This window comes from Talpa europaea, assembly GCF_964194135.1.
Source record: "Talpa europaea genome assembly, chromosome: 10".
In the NCBI taxonomy this organism is placed as follows: domain Eukaryota; kingdom Metazoa; phylum Chordata; class Mammalia; order Eulipotyphla; family Talpidae; genus Talpa; species Talpa europaea.
In genome coordinates, this window is record NC_140077.1 from 60,971,845 (window position 1) to 60,995,689 (window position 23,845).

General features: G+C 36.3%; 1 protein-coding gene across 1 annotated transcript; it reads left to right on the plus strand.

The window, feature by feature from the left end:
* Window positions 1–2,170: 2,170 nt before the first annotated feature.
* On the plus strand, window positions 2,171–23,157 carry LIPJ (lipase family member J; the record flags this gene model as incomplete). The annotated part of the gene is made up of 9 exons (XM_084245208.1): window positions 2,171–2,272; window positions 3,728–3,848; window positions 9,318–9,516; window positions 9,693–9,802; window positions 11,314–11,450; window positions 12,467–12,613; window positions 15,604–15,675; window positions 21,324–21,395; window positions 22,924–23,157. 9 exons carry the CDS (start codon window positions 2,171–2,173, stop codon window positions 23,155–23,157), a joined length of 1,194 nt encoding a protein of 397 aa, XP_084101334.1.
* Between the last annotated feature and the right edge of the window lie 688 nt (window positions 23,158–23,845).

Consider the following 23,845-nt stretch of genomic DNA (forward strand, 5'->3'; position numbering starts at 1 on the left):
CTTGGTCGTGGTGAATTATCTTATGGATACATTGTTGGATTCTGATAGCTAAAATTTTATTGAGGATTTTTGCATCAGTGTTCATTAGGGAGATTGGCCTGTAGTTTTCCTTTTTTGTGTTGTCCTTATTCGGTTTTGGTATTAGTGTAATGTTGGCTTCATAGAATGTGTTTGGTATTGTCCCTTCCTTCTCAATTTTTTGGAAGAGTTTGTGAAGAATAGGCACTAATTCGTCTCTGAATGTTTGGTAGAATTCATTTGTAAATCCATCAGGTCCTGGGCTTTTGTTTTGGGGGAGGTTTTTGATTACCATTTCAATTTCGCTAATTGTAATTGGTCTGTTTAGGTGTTCTATTTCTTCTTTATCTAGCTTTGGGTGATTGTAGAGTTGTAGGAATTTGTCCATCTCCTCTAGATTGTTAAACTTGTTTCCATGTAACTGTTCATAGTAGTTACTGATTATTCTTTTGATTTCTGCTGTGTCCGTTGTGATTTCTCCTCTTTCATTGATGATCCTGTTTATTTGTGCTTTCTCCCTTTTTTCCTTTGTGAGCCTGGCTAGGGGTTTGTCTATTTTATTGATTTTTTCAAAGAACCAGCTCTTGGTTTCATTGATCTTTTGGATTGTTTTTTTAGTTTCAATTTCATTTATTTCTGCTTTGGTTTTTATTATTTCTTTTCTTCTACTGGTTTTGGGGTTTTTTTGTTGTTCTTTTTCTAGATCTTTGAGCTTCGAGATTAGGTTGTTTCTTTGAGTTCTTTCTTGTTTCTTGATGTGAGCTTCTATTGCTATATATTTTCCTCTTTTTGCTGCTTTTGCTGCATCCCATACATTTAGGATATTGGTGTCCTCCTTGTCATTCAATTTGAAGAATTTTTTAATTTCTTCTTTGATCTCCTCATTAGTCCAGTGGTCTTCCAGTAGTGTGGTTTTTAATCTCCATGAGGTAGGAAAGTTCCTTGCCTTCTTTTTATGGTTTATTTCTAGTTTGATGCCTTCATGGTCAGAAGTGTAATTAGAGATTTATATATTCCCTCTTACAGCTCTATCACTTTTTGCTTATTGTGCTTTGAATCTCAGTTATTAGGTACATGAACATTTGTTAATAGATTGATAAACTCTTGTGAATTGACCACTATATTATTATGCAATGGTACTGTTTCTTCTTGTTATATTTTTTTCTTCTAAAATCTATGCTGCTTGATATTAATATAGATTTGATTGGTATTAGAATGCTGTATTATTTTTAATCTTTTTTTGTTTATTTATACATGCACTGGGTACAGTCAGAAGCGCGGGAGGGTGAGAGAATTCACCAGAGCCAGAGCGGGGATCAGATCAGACAGAAGGACCGAAGCACACTGCTGAGGGGAGCAGCGGGCGGCAGGAGAGGTCTGCGCGCCATGTGGGACCCTCCTCTGGTGGCTGGGGAGCAGCCGGGGATCGCACTGGCGCTGCAGAGGCCGTGGGCAGCTTCGCAACCCAGCGCTCAACCGCTGCGCCACTGGGGAGGCCCTATTTTTAATCTTTTTATTGGCCTGATGTTTTAGAATTTAGAGTACTCAGAACTCACATTTCTGTAAACGAAATAAAGTTTGGACCCTGAGAGGCCAGAAGAAAATTGTTATTCAAGCTTTCTAATCTTCCAGCTGTCTCCCTTCCTTTCCCTAATCCCAATGACCTTTAAAATACTTAAAATAAATGTTAATATGGTAGGACTATTATTCCATCATTTGTTCAGCTATCAATTAAATTGCAATAGCTGATCGAGCTCTCAGAATTGTACTAAGGAATACATAAAGGATTTTTCAAAGATGGTGTGTGGGCTATAAAATAGGTTAGTTGGAAAGTATGAACTTTGGAATGAAGCAGGCCTGAATCTGAATCACACCTGCCAATTTTATATTATCATCCTTGGATAATATTATCCTTAGACAATAGTCCCCACTTCAGAGTCATTTAAACATGCAAATGGGGGACTCCCCTGGTGGCGCAGCGGTTGAGCGCTGGGCTGCCAGGCTGCCCGCAGCCTCTGCAGCGCTGGTTCGTTCCCGGCCTCCAGCAAGGGTCCCACAAAAAACAGAAACAAAAACAAAAAAAAACATGCAAATGGTATTACTTTGGCAATTTTAATAGTGTTAAAATCTCCCTTTTATATATAGATCCCAAATGTGGTACTTTTTCATGGTGATATCCTTTATTCAAATTCTTGGAACTCATGGTACTTTTCAACATGGAAGATCTGTGAATCCTGAAGCAAATATGAATATTGTAAGTTTCTAGGAAGTAAGTGCTAAGCTGCAGAAATAACAGAAAATGCTAATGCTACTCTTCAATTTCAAATTTGATCTACAGTCAAATATATTTTCCTGTATTCATATATTTTGATATAGGTTAACTAATTTTCCCTAACTACTATTTTATAGCTCACAGTTTGCCCTTCAGTCTTATTCTATCTCTGTGATGAAAATATATATGACTAGAGCAGGTCTCAGATAAAGTTGTTTCAGTCAATGTCATTTTCTAACGCTGATGAAAAAGCTGATGACTTTTTTCATTGAATAAAACATTTTATTCTGCTTTAATTATATGTCATTTTGTTTAAAGTCACAGTCCAGGAACCTATGGATTACCTTAAGTATTAACTTGCTATATATCACACATTAATAGATTACTTATAAATTTTCTCTTCTATATGCTTATATATACAAATTTTAGATATAAGTTTAGCTATATGCATAGACAAGTAAGAATTTATGAAATACACATGTATTTTCATATTTAAAAAACATAGGTGAATAGATAAAGGTATAGTGATTAGTAGTAGCAGTAATAGATTAGTATTTGAGATAACTTCTTGAAGACTGAGGTCTTAATTTTTGTTTTCTTTATCCATGAATCTTAGTGTCTAAGAATGATGCTTAGTAGTATTAGTATGCAGAATGAAGGGTGTCCTAGTAACCCCAAACTTGCACACTCTAAAGAGATTCTGCCATCTGCCACATAAAGACAAAGCATACTATTAGCATGAAAGAACTTTAATACAATAGTGTGCATAGAGAGAGAAGAGAAGAAAGGGTAATAATTTTCTAATAAAACATCCAATGTTATTCATCCCCTTGTGGGTAAGTGCCCAGCCCAACAGTCTTGGCCTAAAGCAGGGCCACTGAGGCCTGAAAACTTGCCACAAGTTTAAGGCACCTGGCAGGAATCCATCGGAAAAGGGTAGAAGGGGCCAGATAAGTCTAGAATGAAAAACAAAATCAGAGTACAAATCAAGGTAAAGATTGTCATTGGTCTCTCACCCAAGTCTCTTCCAAGTGTAGAGACACTTGTTTTGATACAGGAGTTTCCTTCCATGTCCTCCAAGGACCTGGTGCCCATACAAAGCTGAGAAGCAAGCACAACTTTTTCACATGTCTCTGCTCCACATGCCTCCTCCAATTCTCCTCCATTGTCTCCTCTGTCTGTCCTCCAAGTGTTCTATATTTCCACCTGGCTACTCGGCTCTGCTCCTCCTCAGGTGGGGCAGGGAACCCAGAACCTCCCCCTTTCTTGGAGATTAGTCTCTAATAGCGAATTAGTAACAATAAAAAAAAAAAAAGCCCTGAGATTGAGGGAGAATACAAAATGTTCATTTTTACATAATACGTTAGAAATGGCAGGCAACTCAGCTTAATTGACTAGCAAACTTTCTCTAAAATATGTGTGTTTTTCTTTATGTAGAGTGAAATTATTTCCTACTGGGGCTACCCAGATGAAAAGTATGATGTCATAACTAAAGATGGCTATATCCTTGGCCTTTACAGAATTCCTTATGGGAAGACGAAAAGTTTTAACAATACAGGTAATATTCAACTTCATATAAATTGATTACTCCCTGGGTCTTGAAGTTCCTAGCTCTTACATTTCTTCTCAATGAGTGTAGAATAAGAAAAGGCTTTGGAAAGCAAGAGTTAACTTCTCATATACCTGCCCACATGCTCAAGAAGAGAATGATATTCCATTAGCTTCCTGTTCATGGAGTGGTATTAACGTGGCCTCCCTGGTGGTGTAAGGGGTTAAGCACAGCACTTTGAAGCTATAGCCTCTGCAGCACCAGTTCGATACACCCCCCCCATCCCCACAGGCTAGGAAGCTACCCACGTGGTGCAGCAGACCTCTCCTGACTCTCATACTGCTCCCCTCAGGAGTGTATTTCAGCCAGTCCACCTGTTCTGTTCCCCACTCTATCTGGTGAATCCTCTCACCCCCGCACCTCTGGCCTGTACCCAGTTCTTATATGCATAAATAAATACCTTTAAAAAAAATAAGTGTGGTGGAACATATGCTGTTCCTTCCAGGATTTCTCTGTGTATCACTTTGCTTAGCCATGTCAATTGTCTAGAATTTCTGAAACACAATAACATCATTCCATGGGCTTGAAGAATTTGTGACTAGGCTTGTCATCTTAGCTGTGCCAGTTACCATAAACTGATTATGTAACTGATTATTTTTGCTTATTTGTCTAATTGCTCACAAAATGTCAGGTTTTTTTTTCTTTTCTCCTTAGATTTTTTTCCCTGAAAAGAATATTTCTCATAAGATTCTCTCACAAGTTCTTACTTTGAACATTAAAGCACATTCAGAGAAGAAACATGAATTTGAAACAACCTCAATGAATATAATTTCAGATCCTTACAAAGGTCATATCTACTAGGTAGAAAATGTTAACATAGATTTTAAATCATTATAGTAATGATTCCTCAGGGCATGACCTGATTTTTCAAATACTGTAATAAAAGATTTCAAGATAATTTTGAAATACAAGTGACTTAGAGTTCTCTAGAAGCAGACCTGAGATAAGAATTTATTGTCGACTGCTAGCTGGAAAAAATAAAGTGGAAATCAAGATAGGGAGGGAAAGGATCGAAGGAAGGATGGGACTCAACTAGAGTCTAGCTCATAAATCCATGAATCACACAACACTCATAAATCCATGAATCACACCTTGAAGGTAGGGAACTAGCTTTTTGGATCGTAATTATCATCACTTATTCATTGACTGAACACTAATCTTTGAAAGTGGAATAATCTCATGGAAGAGGCAATTCCCATTTGGTTGGAGGTAATTTTATAGAGAAAGAGGCAATAATGAACTCTCTTGGAAAACAGCTGGAAATATACTTAGTAAAGGAAATCTGGGTGGGGCACACCAAAATAATCCAATAGACTGTGCCCTTTGTACTACTCAAACCCCTTATTTTTCACATTAGATTTATTTCAATCAGGTACAACTTTTTCAGGATTCTGGTAGGTCAGAATTTCCTCCAATTGCTGGAATACATGGGGAAACTTAGGAGAAGAAGGTTAGTTTGTGTAAATTACTACATATGCTATTGCAGCTGCTCCATGTCATAACTGATACTTAAAATTTCTCTACCATCCATTGTAGATCCCCTCCTTCTAACTTAGCTCCTTGTGTTGTAAGCCTCAGCCTTAAGAGCTACTATCATTCAACCCTCGTTTTTCATCCCTAAGAGCTACTATAGCTGTGGCAGGTCATAGATACTGTTTCTTGTACATTTAAAATTAAAACAGGGCATCAAAGAAACAAAAAATGTTCCAGGATATCACATGAATACCAACTATATTAAATATAATTTTTAAATCTCTGTCTTCATTATGTGTCAGTAGCCCTATCTTTGTATGATGATCTGGGTCAGTTATTCCTGCCAGTATAATAATGAATTTCTTTGTTTCCCAGTCTTCCAACATGAGGAGCCCAAAGTGACAAGTCAACTTTAAGTTGATGGGGATGCTTACTGTGTGCCCTGGTAGAAGCATTTTCTCTTTATAAACAAGTGCCTTTAGATCTATGGAAACTAAAATTGTGAGAATGGAAAGTATAAATCCCTCAATGAGTTACTGGGAGTGATAGTAGAAACACACTTAATCCTATCTCCCTTTTCTTTCTAATTTAGCTCCGTGTTAGAAAGGAGCTTGCATTCTAGAATTATAACCAATAGGATGACTCAACTAATAGATGTCAGCCAGATACTATTTTTAACCATCCCAGTGCTTGTGCAATGGACTCAAAAAAGGAGGCTGAGACATAGGCCTTCTTGTTAGAAAGGAGCCTGCATTCTAGCACTATATTATGCTCTTTTGTTTAACGTGTGTAAACAAATTCAAAGGAAAACATTTGTATTTCCAAGATATCATTTTCCAGATGACATTATCACCAAGGCTTCAAGTTGTTATTTCACTGCTCTCTATAATCAAATTATTTCATCCTGCATTTTTTTGATGTAATTATGTGATAGAACATGGATAATAAGGCCCTATACCAATGGATGCACCTTCTTTGATATGAAGTGGATCCCTTAATTTAACACCATGCTATGAGGAAGACAATGGTGGTACTCTGAAAACTCTTGAGTAGAGGTGCTGGCTGTGGTCCTGTGGGAAGGAAAAGTAAATCTTAGCAGAAACGAATCAATCAATCCTACTCATAAGGAATTGTTACCCTTTTTAGGGAAAGAAGTTCTAATATATCTAACTTGTCTCCAAGTGCCTGGTTTGGTTTACTTGAGGGGTGGTACCATGTGAGAACTCTTACTGGAGTAGAAAAAGCTGCCTTGGTGAGGGAGGCCCATGTCTCGGCCCCCTTTTTTGAGTCCATGATACTTCTAGTATTCTATATATGCCAAAATGGCAACAGAAGTTCTGCATTTCCCAGCTTTTAAATTCTGCTGGTAAATGGAATATCCCCCAAGCCCTCCAAAGGCACATTTGTCAGTTTGTGGATATTCTGGTTTTATTTAATAGGGTTAGCATGCCTATATGTAAATGCTTTTATCAGTTTCTACACAATGTGATTATAATTCTGGACTTTTCTAATCTTCCAAGAAATAAACAGCTGAATGTCAGAACTGACCTCTGAAACTATTGCCAGTGTGTTGAATTCTTTGTCATAGGAATGTGATTTTATATGAATGGGTTTTCTCTTATCCAGGTCTATATATGTGTGCACATGTCCCCTTTAATCCAAAAGCTTCAGGATCCATTCCAGAGACATGCACTCCCAGTTCTGTTGCATACGTATTACCAGATTTTGTAGCTCCTGTAGGATATAATCTCTCCTTTTCCCTAAGCAGATCCAATATTCTTCAGTAAGTCATGCTAGAATTTAACCATAGTCACTGAGTATCCAGGAAAGGATTGGGGTGAATCTTGTGGCAGGGAAGTCCTGATCTGCAAGGTATCTCTGACAGAGAGTTATTATCTTCTAACAAAGAAGAGAGTGGGTCATGTTTTTATTTCCAGTGAGTTTAGGGAAATCTAGCTTTCAAGTTTATGAAGTTTTTCTACCAAGATATCCTTATCTCAAGTCTCAGGGTCCTACAGCCTTATCAAGACTCATATGATATGAGATCTTCCTTACACAGAGAATTCAAACTACCTGAAATTTAAAGATTTATTTATTTTTGCTTAGAAGAACTGGGGTGTAGGCCAGAGGTACAGGGGTAACGGGTGAGAATATTCACCAGAGATAGAGTGGCAAGCAGAACAGGCAGATCTACCAAAATACACCCTGAGGAGAGCAGCAGGCAAGACAGGAAAGGTCTGCTGTGCCACATGTGTTAGCTCCCTGGCCAGGGATGGAACTCAGGCCCTCAAAGTGGGAGCACTAACACTTAATTCGTAGACCACCAGGGAGGCCTAAATTTGACCATTCTTACAATTGAATCCCAGCCATAACTTTTACCTCAGTTTGCCCTCTAACTCTAGGAAATGAGGGTGTTTAGAGGCCTTCAAAGAGGTCTTATGATTTTTCATTTTGCTTTCATTGATGGTTGATTGCTCTGAGCCCTGTTATCTTCTCTCTTCAAAACACCGTCAAACACTCAGCAATAGCTACCCAGTTCCTTAGATCTCATAATTATATTTCCCCTGTGCCTTTTAACTGTCAGACACATTGTACAAGCCAGAACAGTAATTTCCTTTATTGTCACAGGAATATTTTAGTCATTGAAATGCTACAACATACTAGGCTCTTTCAGTATTCTACTTACCATCTACAGCCAGCCAGCCAGCAAGTAATGCATCTTCATCATCCCATCCTTAATTGTCAGCTTCCTTGACCACTTTTAGTAGTAACTCTTAGATCAGTTCTGTAGAAGCAGAGCCTGTAACAGGGATTTACTGAGAGAACCTCAGGAAAAAGGTAATGGAGAAAGCAGGAGAGCAGAGAAAGGAGTAGAGCAAGGAGGTGGTCTGCACTGGAGTCTATCTTCAACCCTACCTTTGTGCTAGTTGGTTCAGGTATAAGTTGTCTCCTTCCCCAGTGTGGAGCTCCCATTTGGCCAAGATTACCAAGTGCTTTCTCCTGAGACCTGTGTATAGTTGGCAGCTAACACAACATCTGGAGATTAGGATCATCAGCCTAATTATAATAGTAGGATCTATGCAGAACACCAGTAGAATCACTGTTGTAGAGGATAATGTGTGACTGGCAATTCAGGGCTTAAAGTCACTTATAAACATAGCTTACATTATCCAAAAGTTATTATCCTTACATTATAACTCAAAAACTTTGGAAGTATACATAAGGACTCTGGGAACTCTGTTAGGTGACTAAAACAGTGGTTCTAATGATAATACTGATAATAAATGTCAGTGAAAAATGTCATTGTAAAATTATCTAATGAAATAAAAGCTGGGAAAATCCTATAATGTTTCGTGTAGTATGTTGTTTAAAATTCATGAATGTCCAAATCACATTGCCTATCTGAATATTCCAAATCTTTAAAAGTTTATGTAATTATTTTTAAAGATTTATTTATTTATGCACACAATAACTGGGGTGTAGGCCAGAGGTATGTGGGGTGAGAGGATTCACCAGAGACAGAGTGGAGAGCAGAAAGGTGGACTGACTGAAATACACTGCTGAGGGGAGTAGGTGGCAAGTCAGGAGAGGTCTGCTGTGCCATGTGGGACATCTCCATGACTGGGGATCGAACTCATGCCATGTGGTTGCTGATAGCTTCATAGTGCTGAGACTTAACCTCTTGACCACCAGTAAGGCCCAAAAGTTTATATATTTAAATGAGACTTGACCAAATTGTCCACTTGGTCATTTGAAAGAAGTCCATTAGTGAACTGCATTAAACAATTCTGACATCAGTGGGGTTAAACATTAGTAACTCAACCTATGTATACAGTTTTTTAAATAAACCTTTAAATTGGCATATAGCGAAAGACTGAAATTCAGATGAGATTTTCACGTAGACAATACAAGATTTAAATAGTGATTATCTGTATTTTTTCCCAGCTCAGAGGTTTGTTGTATACTTGCAACATGGCTTGTTTACATCTGCCAGCAGCTGGATTTCCAATCTACCTAACAACAGTCTGGGCTTCCTTCTGGCAGATGCTGGTTATGATGTGTGGATAGGGAACAGCAGAGGGACTACCTGGTCCAGGAAACACATATACCTAGAAACAAATTCCAAAGAATTCTGGGCATTCAGGTACAAATAAAGCCATATAATGTTTCATTTTATTTTATAAATGTATTGAACACTTTTTTTGTTTTGTTTTGATAATACTCAAAAGAGGGTTGAAATAGCCTTTATTCATTTACTATCTTCAAATGTTAATATAATATCAGTATAAAATAAATTTTTATTTCCCCTTTTCTTTTCAGTTTTGATGAAATGGCTAAATATGACCTTCCAGCCTTCATTGATTTCATTATAAACCGAACTGGACAAAAAGAGATTTTTTATGTAGGACATTCACAGGGCACTACTATTGGTATGCTAAGAGAGATCACTATTAATATTCTTTAATTACTTTTTTAAAGATTGTAGATTTATTTATTAAGCTATAGGTAAGTTTATAGACTTACAAATGAAACAAAATAGAACTGTGATATAAGCATAGGCTAGCAATGCCCAGGAGCTAACACCCTGCTGACATTCCCAAGTCTTCTTTAGTCACAACAAATTGGTTATACAAGCAAAGTTGCCTGTCATTTTGTTTGTTTCCGATGTATCAAAGTTGGATATATACATTAAGATCAAAGTGAGATCATAACTATTATTTGTTCTGCAAATAGAACTTTAATAAATTTTTAAAAATATAGCCCAGTGTTTTGTGACCAAGAGACTTGAAAAGACTGTGTTTTTGTATTTAGGACACATTAAATTTAATAAATGCACAAAGATGAGAAAAGCCTTTCCATTTCTGAAAATGACTAGAAAAGGCCATGATCATGTAGTGGTTAGTACTCTGCACTGTGTGAAAATGACAAGGAAAGAACTTTCATCTCACAACACTACCTAATGTATAACAACTCTAATTTCAGAAAAAAAAATCCCTAAGACCCAATATAATTCTCTTACACAGTATTATAGACCTATTTCCTTGCATTATTTCTACTTTGAAGGTAAAAAAATCCATTTTATAATAGAAGCCCATATTAAATGTATAGAGTATAGAGTATTATTTTCTAGGCTGAAGAAATAAAAAGGTGGGATTTTCTCATAGGAATAATCCACTTCCTACTAGAAAAAGTATGTTGGATAACAATCTAATCACATTTTTTATGGATATTTTTTCTGATCTTTATTAACTGTGAGTGTGACTTTGAGTCCAGGTTCTCATTAGCCATTCAATTATCAGGAGTCAGGAATTCCTAACACTTATTAAATAAGGAAAAAATGGATGACATGCAAGAGTTTATCAGCCTATAATATGTTATATGATATATATTTCTTTGGTTACTTGACTTGTCAGAACTCAGGGGGATAAAAACAATCAATAAAAATGAGAAGATATGATGGCTTGATGTCAAAAAAGGAAAAACTACCATTTGTTATATTAATGACTCTAATCTACTAAAAATATATAAACTAATATTTAGTTTCCTAAGTAAAAGAAGGCAAAGAAGTTTTAAAATATATTCATAGTAAATATTAAATCAATTTGAGTATATTGAATCTCTCACCTCATTACCAGATATACAAATATTTGATATTGCTTCTTATTTTTAAACCATGATGTTATAAAGCTAATTTATTGCTATATTATCATCATTTATAGTCTATAGATTTATTTTTAATCTTAATAATCGGCATTATGTTGTTATCAATATGCATATCTCATCCTGGGTAATCAATAAATGTTCGATAAGTGAATTAAGAAATAAGTACAGTAATTGTTCAGAATCTATTGAACATACTCTTATTAGCCATGGTGTCATCTCTTATATGCTGGTAATTGCTTAAAAATAGTTAATTCTTTTCTTTCTATCTTTCTTTCAGCTTTTATAACATTTTCCACCATGCCAAAGATAGCTGAAAGAATCAAAATATTTTTTGCCTTAGCACCAGTTTTTTCCATTAAATACTTAAAAAGCCCTTTAGTTAAAATGGCATACAAGTTGCAGTCAGTGTTCAAGGTATGTTATTCCATTATTCTGTGTGGTTGATAACCCAAAACAACAATGATTCTAAGCCTCAGAAAGTATTAATACTTACTAGAAGGAAAGGTAGAAAGGGGGTGGTAAATCAGGTAAATGCATTTAATTGTATGGTTAAAAATGGAGTTGAACTTATAGTGGTGAACATAAAGTATGATTTATAATGATGCATACCTAAAAACCTATATAACATTACGGTGCAATGCTACTTCAATACAACTTTTTTTTTTTTCTTTCTCAGCCAAATAAAGTTTATTTCCTTTGTTCTCAAAACCCAGTCTTAAGACTATTATACATCCTTAGTCCTGGGCCTTACAGAATCACTTTCATGTCCAGAGAGGTTTCCCTGGAGCTATCTCCTTGCTTTTTCACTAATCAATAAATGCTGGCAGGTCAATACAACTTTTAAAAAAAAAAAGATTTATTTATGCATACAAGAGCTGGGGTATAGACCAGAGGTGTTGGGGGGGGGGAGGTGAGAGGATTCACCAGAGACAGAGTGGGGAGCAGAACAGGCAGATTGATGAAATATACTACTGAGGAGAGCAGAGAGTGGGGCAGGAGAAGTCTGCTGTGCCGTGTGGGTTAGCTCCCTGACCGGGGATTGAACTCATGCTGCAGTGGCTGGAGGTAGCTTCATAATGCTGAGACTTAACCCTTGTGCCATCAAGGAGCCCCAATACAGCATGTTTTAATTACGAAAAAGGTCTTGACTATGTTTGCACAGCCACATGTATGAACTGAATTTTTGGTTTCGATTATACTGGATCCTTTGTTTCTAGGAATAGGATTTTACTATGATACTTTTGGATTCCTCATTGGTAAGGGAAAATCTAGCATTTGAATCATATCTATCTTCTCCTTGCAAGATTTATCCTTAATTTAAATGTTTTAAACTGTAAGTTAATGCGTTTGATTGAAAACAGAAAATTTACCACATCATTTGTTGATTCTTTGGGCCTTCCAAATATGGATAAAGTAAATTTATTTTACAGGCTTTTACCGGCAACAAAGACTTTTTATCTAATACTTCATCTAAAAGATTCATTGGTTCAAAGTTGTGTCCACTAAAGATTTTTGGTGTTCTATGCCGTGAATTCTTGTTTATGATATATGGATATGACACAAAGAACTTAAATATGGTAAGAACAAGTTGGATTTTATATCCATTTTCAAAGATTTAAAAAGCAACTTTTAATAGTGTTTATTTTATGCTTGTGTATCATTTTATGGTTCATCTATGTATACTACTAGAAAGATTTTTAATCTTTCTGACTTTATTACTATATCAATATTGTGATGGTGATTACCTTGCTGAGATTTTGCTTCCTCCTTTATCTTGCTATCTATGAAGAACAGAGAGCAATTGCTGTGCTGGATATCTTTGTTAGCCTGTGCCATTGGGTATTAATTTCCTGAACTTTCTTGTATTTAGCTTTTCTTCCATTTTCTTGTTTCCCACAACTCCCTGCCTTCCCTGTTGATCCTTTTATAATTAGAACTAATGCCTGCCAAATATCTTCCATGCTTTTGACATTTATCAAAATTGCTCGAATGGAAAAACATCTTGGTGTTCAACCTGCTGCTACTGACATCATTTGGATTGATTGTATATAAATTCTATTAAAGATATAGGCATTTATTCTAAAAAGTTTTTCAGCACATTAAATTAATTCAAATTTGGCAAAACCTACTGTGACATTTGGACTAGTAGTTGGTTCCTGGGACTTTTAAGAACTTCTCAGTAACTACTAATGATTTTTGACTATTTACCATTCTCTTTTTCTCATATTATTCTACCATCTAGTATTAAATGTCTATCATGTGATGACTGGAAAAATAAATACAATACTTTTTTGTTTCATTCTTTCAGTCTATATTTTGGAAAGTATATTTGACCATCACTGTATTTTCTGTGGGTATCCCTCCTGGGACAAAAGTTGACAATGTCATAGGTTATAACATGATTATTTTCTATGTTCTCTGGGATTCTGAGCAGTTCGAACTGGAAAATTTTCACAGTGTGTATGAGAATAGTAAGTGTGATTGGTGGCATAGTTTAGTTTGATTCAATACTCTTGAGCCTTTTATATCAGTGGGAAGGCAGAGTTTGCCATGGAATTGTGTCTTATAGCCAGTATGAAAAAAAAAAAAAAAGAGAGAACCTTGTAGTTTGTAAAGATTCAATAAGTGGAATCAATTCCATTTAACCTGGGCATGGGGAACTGAATAAGAGATCTGAAAGCAAGTTTTTTTTTAAAGATTTATTTATTTGTTCATACAAAAACTGAGGTACAGGCCAGAGGTGTGGGGGGTTAGAGGATTCACTGGAGACAGAGCAGGGAACAGAATAGGTAGACTGACTGAAATACACTGATTGAGGGGAGCAGTGGGCTAGTCAGGAGAGGTCTGTTGTGCCATGTGAGTTGCTCCCTGGCTGGCTGGGGATGGAACTCATGCTGCAGAGGCTGTGGACAGCTTCACCAGGCTGTGCTGAACCTCTTGTGCCACCAGGGATGCCCTGAAAGCAAATTTTAATGTCAGGAAGAATCGGAGATGAAAATTTTCACCAATGTAAATTGGAAAACATATTACCAAAGAACCCAAAATTTTGACTGTGTCCAAGTCTTAAGATTCTTTGATGAAGGTTTACAAAAATGGTTTACTTACAAAGAGAAATGTGCCTGAAATAAGTACTAGTATCAAGGATATGTGATTATGATTTGAGTTCCTTTAGAGGATGGATTCCTTCCTTCCTTTCTGATAAAGTTGAAGTAGAAACTCTGATAATCATTTCCTATTACTCATGGACATGCATGAAAGCTACTTATAATCTTCTTTGTCCAGAAGAATTAATTGAACAAGGTATATTGAATTGAGTAAGACTCTGACCCTCATTAGAGTAAAGAGTATTGCCCCTAATGTAAGGAACATCTGGAATATGGCATGCAGGATAAATATTACATGGGAACTTATTTCAAGCACAGATAGAGTTATAATTAGAGGAGCCAAAGAATACCTAGAAGTTTTATAGTTTTGAGTTTTACATTGCAAAATGAGTTTGAGTTTAGTTTGTGAAGGTGTCAGATGTCTGGATTTGTTTATTTATTTGTTTATTTACTTATTTATTCAGTCCATGGGTGTCCAGTTATTCAAGCACAAATTAATAAAGAGATTATAATTTCTCTATTGCATTGCCTTCGCTCCTTTGTCAAAGATAAGTTCACTATATTTATAGAGACCTATTTCTGGGCTCTCTTATTTGCATCATAGACCTATTTGTCTTGTCTTTTGCCAGTGTAAAAGTGTCTTGATCACTTTACTTTTTCAGTGAGTCCTGAAGTTGTGTGCTGTCATTCCTTCAACTTTGTTTTTTCCCTTCAATATTGTGTTGGCTAGTCTCAGTTTTTAACCTCTCCATATAAATCGCACAACTTGTTTGTTGATAAACTTAAAATAAGTTGCTAAGTTTTGATAAGAATTATAGCAACACTGCCTTCATTGACTGAGGCTCCCAAGCATTAGATAGGTAATGCAAACCTAAAGTACAAATGGACACAAAGGCTGTGCTACTTCTGATTCAGTTTCACTTTGGGTAGTATATTTAGAACATAGCATCCAGTTATAACAGAGAAGATTTCTTTTTAAGTCTTCTAACTGCCTTTTTCATGCCTTGGGGTGAGTTTTGCTTTCCTCAAATAGCTAAATTCTCAAAAAGAAACTTTATTTTATGGGATTAGCAAATAACCTTAAGGAAAAGTGGTTTTAGTAATTCACTTTTTACTACTGATTCCTGTTTTTTTTTTTTCTCTTCCATTTATCCTGGTAATTTCTTTTTATCTTGCATTCTATAGTATTTTCAAAAGATGTGAGTGTGTGGGTGTCTTTTAATAGTTTCCAGTACAGGGTGATGGACCCCATAATTTAGAAATCCAATAATAGCTTCTGACTTATGTGAAAATTGTACATTTAATACATACATTTATGTAAATAAAATTTGATTATTTTATTAGTTATTGAAAAGTAACTACATTTTCTTGAAATTATTTAGCTCAATAAATATAAAATATTATGATTGTACTAGTAAACATCAAAGATCTGGTTGAACAAAGCAATTATTTTTAACCCTCAGAGTCGCTTGGATGTATATATGTCACAAAACCCAGCAGGAACATCTGTTCAAAATATACTTCACTGGAGTCAGGTATAACTTTTAAAGTCATTTTCTTTTTTTTTTCTTTTTTAAAAATATTCATTTATTTATTTATACAAGCACTGGGTACAGTCAGAAGCGCGGGAGGGTGAGAGAATTCACCAGAGCCAGAGTGAAGAGCGGAGAGCAGAACAGGCAAAGTGATGAAGTACACTGCTGAGGGGAGCAGCGGGTGGCAGGAGAGGTCTGTGCTCCATGTGGGACCCTCACCCGGCGGTCGGGGATCGAACCGGCGCTGCAGAGGCTGCAGGCAGCTTCGCAACCCAGAGCTCAACCGCTGCGCCACCGGGGAGGCCCTAAAGTCATTTTCAAATGACTTTATACCTCATCATTCTACAGTCCTGCTATTGCCATAGAATGATAATTTTAGAAGGATTAAATGAAATTGTTACCTATTTGTGTAATTCTGTATAGTTTACTATGTGTATTACTATCATAATCTATTAGATGCTAAAATGAAACCACTGATCACAGCAACAAAAACCTTGCTTCATCTCTTAACACTTGCAAATTTAACACTACCATTTGTTTTCGGTCCATTTAGTAGAATCTGATTATGTTCATTTCCCCTCCTGATTATGTTTTTATCAAAAGGAGTTTCAAATTCTCTGTCTACCCATCTTCTCTTCTACCTTAAACCTCATTACAGATTAGAGCTATAAACCTTCTAAGAGCTGGAGCTCTGACAGCAGCAGGGGAGGTGTCCTCCCAGAGAGGACACACACAGGCAGTGCCTGTGCTTCAGGTCACAGGAGATGAAAGAGCAGTCAAGTCTTAGAATTGTCAAGTGATTTTTCCAGGTGTAGAGCTACAAAATGCAATATTTACAACTCAGACCTTAACTTTTCAATCTTCATGTGCTGGAGTGTTGTATTATATCACAGAAAAGGCAAAAGGGCATGAATTTAAGGGCCCAAAGTGTATGTTTCACCCACATGTCTCTTCCATGTATCTATCTCTTCCACGTGTCTCTACAACTATCTCTACCAGGTGTCTCCTTCAAGAACCTGGTTGCCAGTTGAAACCTAAAAAAGCAAGAAAGATAGAGCCTGCATGTGTTCAGCCAAGTTGGGCTGCTTAACTATACACCTAGTTCCCAGTGACCCTCCCATTCAGGAAGTCAGATGCCCCCGCCAGGAGTTGTAGTCTTCAGCACCTAAACTTTCTTGGGTGAGTAGATGGGGGTGTAGTCCTCCATCTGACATAAAAATATCAGGATAAAGTTCATTCAGGATGTCATTCATAGCTAGAGTTCACTATTTACTTGCACATTAGATTAATTAACAAGGGGGAATTAAAGTTGCTAATGAGATGACCTGAAAGTAAGAAGATTATTCTGTATTGTTGAGATGAACCAATGTCTTTAAAGCTAGCAGAACTGGTAATGTCAAAAAGATAACGGTGATAGAAGCAAGATCAGAGTGTCGCAAATTGAGGACTCAAATCCACTGTTGTTAGTTTTAAAGATGGAGGAAGGACCCTTGAACAAAGGAATGTAGTTGGTTTCTAGAAGCTGGGAGGGACAAGAAAGCAGATTGTTCATTTGAGCCTCCAGGAAGGAGTATAGCCCTGCAGGCACCTTGATTTTTAACTCATTGAGACCCATTTTGGACTTGGAAACTCCTTAATTCTAAGATAATACATTTTGTGCTTTAAGTCACTAAATTGGTGGTAATTTGTTATGGCAGTCATAGGAAACTTAATATATCTTAACATGCCATTCAGGGGACTGCATGATTTAATTCCAAACCATCTCAATTTCATGGGTCAGTAAGCCATGGAATAGTCTTGAGCAGGGATGTAAAGAAAATACCTTCATATTTGCTGAGTAGAGAGGGGAAAGAGTAGAAGGAGAAAAATAAATAGTTTTTAAAAACATTTAAAAACATTCAAGAAAAATTTTTAATTTTATTTTATTTTTAAATTTAAATTTTATTTTTATATTCCCCATACAATTGCAACCACCTTATTTTGACTCCAATTCCTCCTTTCCCCGCCCCCCACCTCCCCATAGAGTGTCTCTGTTTCATAGTTGTTTGTTGATTTTGATTTTTACTTTCTTACAGTTATTCTTTTCCCTGGTCTCTTATTTAAGTTTTCTAGATTCCTGCTATGAGTGAGACAATCCGGTATTTTTCTTTTTCTTTCTGGCTTATTTCACTGAGCATGATCCCTTCCAGCGCCATCCATGTTGCTGCAAATTGCATGTGTTTATCTTTTTTTGAATGCTGAGTAATACACAGAAACATCAATTCCAAAGAGCTCCTGCACCCCTATGTTTATAGCAGCACTATTTACAATAGCTAAGCTTTGGAAACAACCCAAATGCCCAAAAATAGATGACTGGATCAAGGAGATGTGGTACATTCAAGAAAATTTTGACCTTTGAACTAGCAAAGAACACACAGATAAGTCCAGCTTATGAAAAACTGTGAGTACATCTCTCACTCAGTTTACATACCACTAAAGAATCCATGGCCATTTAATATTTTACTTCTTCCCACATCCCATGAAAAATAGAAAATATTGGAGAATCGGTCTTCCTGACCAATTTGACCTTGAAAATATGACCCATTTGTTTCTCTTTCTATGCTTTTTTTGTCATACCATAACCCAGCATAAGACTGGAAGGTTCTAATGAATCTGAACTTTACTTGATGACTTAGCACTAGAGAAGTTAGATTTAGACTCACACATGATTTTTCAATGCACAGTTATTACATTTGAAGGAAAAATAAATAATCTGTATTGATCCCTTTATAGGCATTACTATCTTCTCTTCTGTATTTAAAGTCTCGTTAAAGAGAAAGAGTTAAGTACTTTTTTCTCTCTTTTTTTTAGCCTCCACCAAACAATCCATCCCCATACCCCATCCACCTCCTTCCCCAAACTCCTCCACCATTTCCCTTATTCCCTCTGGTAACTATCTTCTTTTTCTGAGTCTAGATTTTTATTTCTTCATTGCTTGCATGTAATTGTTCTTTGAATATTTATATTCTTCAGATGAGTGAAGCCATCCAAATAATCACCTCAAGTTCCATCCATTTTGTGCCAAATGGCACCATTTCATCTTTCTTCACAGCTGTGTAATATTCCATTGAATATATGTTCCACAGTTTTTCTATCCATTCATCTGTTGACGGGCACTTGGGTTCCATGATTTGGCAATTGTAAATAGTGCTACTGCATACATAGGTGCAGATAGATCATTTCATGTTAAATTTTTCATGTTATTTGGATATATCCTTAATATTGGTGTTATTGAGTCACATGGGACTTCCATTTAAGAAAGAGAAAGTGATGTGTTCACAAAGCACAAGAAACAGACAGCTGAAACAATTACTAATTTTAACTCATTTTATGCTACTTAATATATATTATATATATAATATATATATATTATTCTTGTCTGTTTTTAAAATCAAAGCCTTACATTAGGTCAAACATTTCTATGTTAAAATGGAATGCAAGATTTAAGATTAATCCTATATGCTCATTAATTTTTTGAAGCTGTAAAGGTTATTTTTTAATGATCAATTATGTGTTCATGTAACATGTATTGATGAATATTTGCTAACAGCAGAAAATCATATTTGTCAGTGCAGCTTTACAATGGCCTTGAGAGACATTTGCTGTATTTAATTTTTAACTAGAAAATATTTTAATGCATATATATAGTGTAAATAATAATATTTTTAAAGATTTATTTATTTATACAAGAACTTGGATATAGGCCAGAGGCATGGGAGGGTGAGAAGATTCACCAGAGACAGAGCAGGGAACAGAACAGGCAGACTGACTGAAATACATTACTGAGGGGAGCAGTAGACAAGACAGGAGAGGTCTGCCACGCCATGTGGGTATCCCCCTGGCCTGCTGGGAATTGAACCCATACTGCAGAGACTGCAGCCAGCTTCACAGCGCTATGCTCAACCCGCTGCACCACTGGGGAGGCCTGATAATATTTTAAAATAGAAATGACATGAACTTCAGTTTGAAATAAGTTCATATATAGTAGCACAAATTCATGATCCAGTGACTTCTGAGGTGTTCAAATTTGGCGCAATGCATTTTGATGGTACATGTTTTTAATTATGGTTTTTTAAATGGCAAAATATATTTTGAAAAATAATGTTAAAATCAAATTTTTTGTGGACTTGCTGAGGAAACTGGTTTGAAAATTTAAACTGATAGCTGAATTGGCAACATAGTAAATTATTTTTAGATTGACTGGCTTTTATATTTGAATCATATTGATTAATAAACATGCAATCATCATAGCATTCTTGAAATTTTTGTTATTGAATAACTGACTGACTTCTGCAATACATGGAGTAAAATTTTAGACAAATATTTTGCCTACAGAGTACTCTCTAAATAATAGCTTGAATCATAGTCTGGGTCAAGAGTATATACACTTAGAGTTGTTTGTTAGGGTGGTAAGGAGTTATTTTTAGGTGTTTCTATGAGTATCTTATAAATACACAAAATGTATGCATTTGTACATTGTTTAAATGTATTAGGAACTTCTAAAATGTATTCTTTGTTTTGAAGGACACTTTCTCTTTTCAGAAATTATGAGAAATTAGACTTTGACACAGTCAGTGACTGCATAAATAAGTCCTGTTTAGTAAATCCTGCACTTTCAGTAAGGGATTTCAAAGACTTTTGCAAACCTAATCGTGCTGACAAAAAGAATAAGATAGAATCAAATTAGGGCCTCCCTGGTGGTGCAGACAGCTGAGTGCCGCACTGTGAAGCTGTCTGCAGCCTCTGCAGTGCATGTTCTATCCCGGCCAGCCAGTGAGAATCCCACATGGCAAAGCAGACCTCTCCTGTCTTGCCCGCTGCTCCCCTCAGCAGTGTATTTCATCAGTCTGCCTGTTCTGTTTCCCGCTCTGTAGCTGGTGAATCCTCTCACCCTCCCACGCATCTGGCTTGTACCCCAGTTCTTGTATAAAAATAAATAAATCTTTTAAAAAAATAGAATCAAATTAATTCACATTTTCCTTTTCACAATTGTTCTAATTACTCATAATATGGGACTATGTTTGTTATTCAATAAATATTTAGGGGTTATTTGTTCTAATCAGTCATTCTGATACAAAGACAAAAATATCCAAAAGCATGAAGGAAAAATAGAAATCACGCCATAGTATTTTGCTGTGTATCTATTGCTTTTCTTATTTATTCTATATATATTCTATATATTCTTATTTATTATATATATGTATATATATTTCTTTTAAAAAATGATGTATTTATTTATGCATGCAAGAACTGGAATGTAAGCCAGAGTTGTGAGGGAGAAGGGGGGGATGTGTGTGAGAGGATTCACCAGAGACAGAGTGGGCAGCAGAACAGTCAGATCTACTGAGATAACTGCTGACAGGAGCAGCAGGAGAGACAGGAAAGGTCTGCTAGGCTATGTGGGTTAGCTCCCTGGCCAGCCTGCCGTATGCAACCAGGAAAGGCCTATGTTCCTTTATCTTACCCTATCAAAAGGAGATGAGGAACAAAGAAACCCACCTAGACTTCTCCCAGCAGACCCAGGACAAGGAGTGCATGTGTGCCATGTATACTTAGCAGCACTGTGACGGGCAAAGGAGTACCGTCTTACTTTTTTTTTTTTTTTTCAGCTTTTTACTTCTAGGCAACTGAAAGCTTTTGACTGGGGAAGTCCTGCTCAGAACTTGGCTCATTTTCATCAGGTAAATAATTAGGTATAAACTATAAGTTATTTTCTTAGTAGGTTCAGATGATTTTGCTATAGACTAAGGCTCATCTTTAAAGCCTGAGAAACAGTAACCACCAGAAGAAGGACTACAATGAAGATCATGTTGACTAGGATCCTTATTGTCACAACCGACCAAATGGCTTTTCCCTGTTACCTATTTTTAACAACAGTTATCTTGGATAAGGCTAGAAAAATTGTCAGGCAGTAGAATAATTCATCATTGTTCAAGAGGAAAAATATTATAATATGCATGGCTCCATGCTTTCTTAAATAAGAAATAAATGTATAATATAGTGTGTTGTCCTAAAAATATTATTGTATTTGGGGAAGTATGACAAATATACAGCAATTAGGATAAAATAGAAGATTTTTTTTTTTTCAAGTAGAAGTTAATTGTGGTAAAAATTGTATGAGATAATGACAAAAGTCTTGAAGGAATAGAACCCAGCTGACGTCTACCTTGAAGTTCATGCTTTTCCACCATATTTTTCAGTATTAGCTAAACCCCTGCCATATGTGATTCACTCTTATAAAAGTCTGAAGTAAAATACAAAAATCAAATCCAATAAAATCAAATTTGATCTTAACTGTAATATTTATCATTTATTGATAATCATACTGATAGTTACACAGCCACAGGAAATTTTGGTTAAAATTTAATGCTTTATAAACAAAACTACCATTATTTCTATGAAATGTCTGCATACTCTGATTTAGAGCAAACTGTCTAGTTTTGATTTATAAATGATTTACTTCTAAGAAAAAACTGTAATAGTTATTTTTTCATACTCTGCTTCCATAGCAATAATTTTTGAGATTTAGCTTCTTTTAAATAGTACTTGGCAACAGCCCTGCTGCCCGCCTGTGACCTGTGACCATGCAGGTGCTTCTCTTCACTGACCTCCCTTTGCAAAGCAGCAGAGGCAGCACTCCCCCCAAGGCTGCTACTGTGACTATGCAGAAATCTCTCTCTTTTTTTTAATTTTTCTAGAGGCATGTCTTATTTATTTATTTATTTGGTTGGTTGGTTTATACATGCACTGGGTACAGTCAGAAGTGCGTGAGGGTGAGAGAATTCACCAGAGCCAGAGCGGGGAGCAGAGCAGGCAGAAGGACCGAAGTACACTGCTGAGGGGAGCAGCGGGCGGCAGGAGAGGTCTGCGCGCCATGTGGGACCCTCCTCTGGTGGCCGGGGAGCAGCCGGGGATCGAACTGGTGCCGCAGAGGCCGCGGGCAGCTTCGCAACCCAGCGCTCAACCGCTGCACCACCGGGGAGGCCCTATGCAGAAATCTCTTTTAGCAAACCTGTCCCTTTCTCAGGCAGCTTTTTCTGCCTGCTTGTGTCTGTGCAAATATTCTTTACCTTTTCCTCCTCTTAATAATAAACCTGCCCCTTTGGATATAAAATAACTAAATAGTACTTAATCTTTAAAGAATTGGTGAATAATATTATCTCTGTATCATTCCCCATGAAAACTGTTATTTTCACCTTTTATATTTAGACAGAATCTCCAGTGTACAATGTGTCAAATATGAATGTATCAACTGCTACTTGGAATGGTAACAATGACTACTTGGCTGATCCTGAAGATGTTAGAGTTTTACTTTCTGAAATCACAAGGCACATTTACCACAAAACCATTTCTTACTACAATCATCTAGACTTTTTGTTTGGATTAGATGTATATGATAAAGTTTATCGTGAAATCATTGATATTATGCAAAACAATCTATAAAGAACCGTGACAATCTGTGTTGGAGGATCTATACAATTTTATTTAAACCGAGTGGTTTTTTCTTACTTTCTTATCAAAATAAAGTCTGAACATTTTTCCCTATTTTTCTTCATTGCCCCTAGGCTTTTCATTCATTAAATCAGTAGGATTTACTTTATCAGGAAATGGAAGATTATAACTCAACCTTTCTAAAGAAGTTTGTTGAGTTTCTAAATAAAATATAAATAACAAAAAATATAAACGACAATCTTAAATATTGTCAATTCTAAGATATAACTTTTTGAGATCGGTGGTTTTTTTTCCTTCAAAGAATGATGAATATGTTATGAAAAAAGTTGGAAGAATATTTGCTGATGTGAAAAACTAATTTTTCTCTATGCTAAATGAAGAGTAAAAACACTTTCTGAGCTATGTGAGAGAATTTGGGGGAGAAGAAAAAGAACTTGTTTACATACGTATTATTGCTTCCCACAGGCCCACTCATGGTCAGTCCCAGAATTAGGAAGAGCACGGAAACCATGGAGAAATTGTGCCTCATTTTTTTTAAAAGATTTATTTATGCATATAAAAACTGGGGTACAGGCCAGAGGTGCAGGGAGTGAGAGGACTCCAGAGACAGGGTGGGGAGCATAATAGGCAGACTGACTGAAATATACTGCTGAGGGGAGCAGCAGGTGAGACAGGCGAG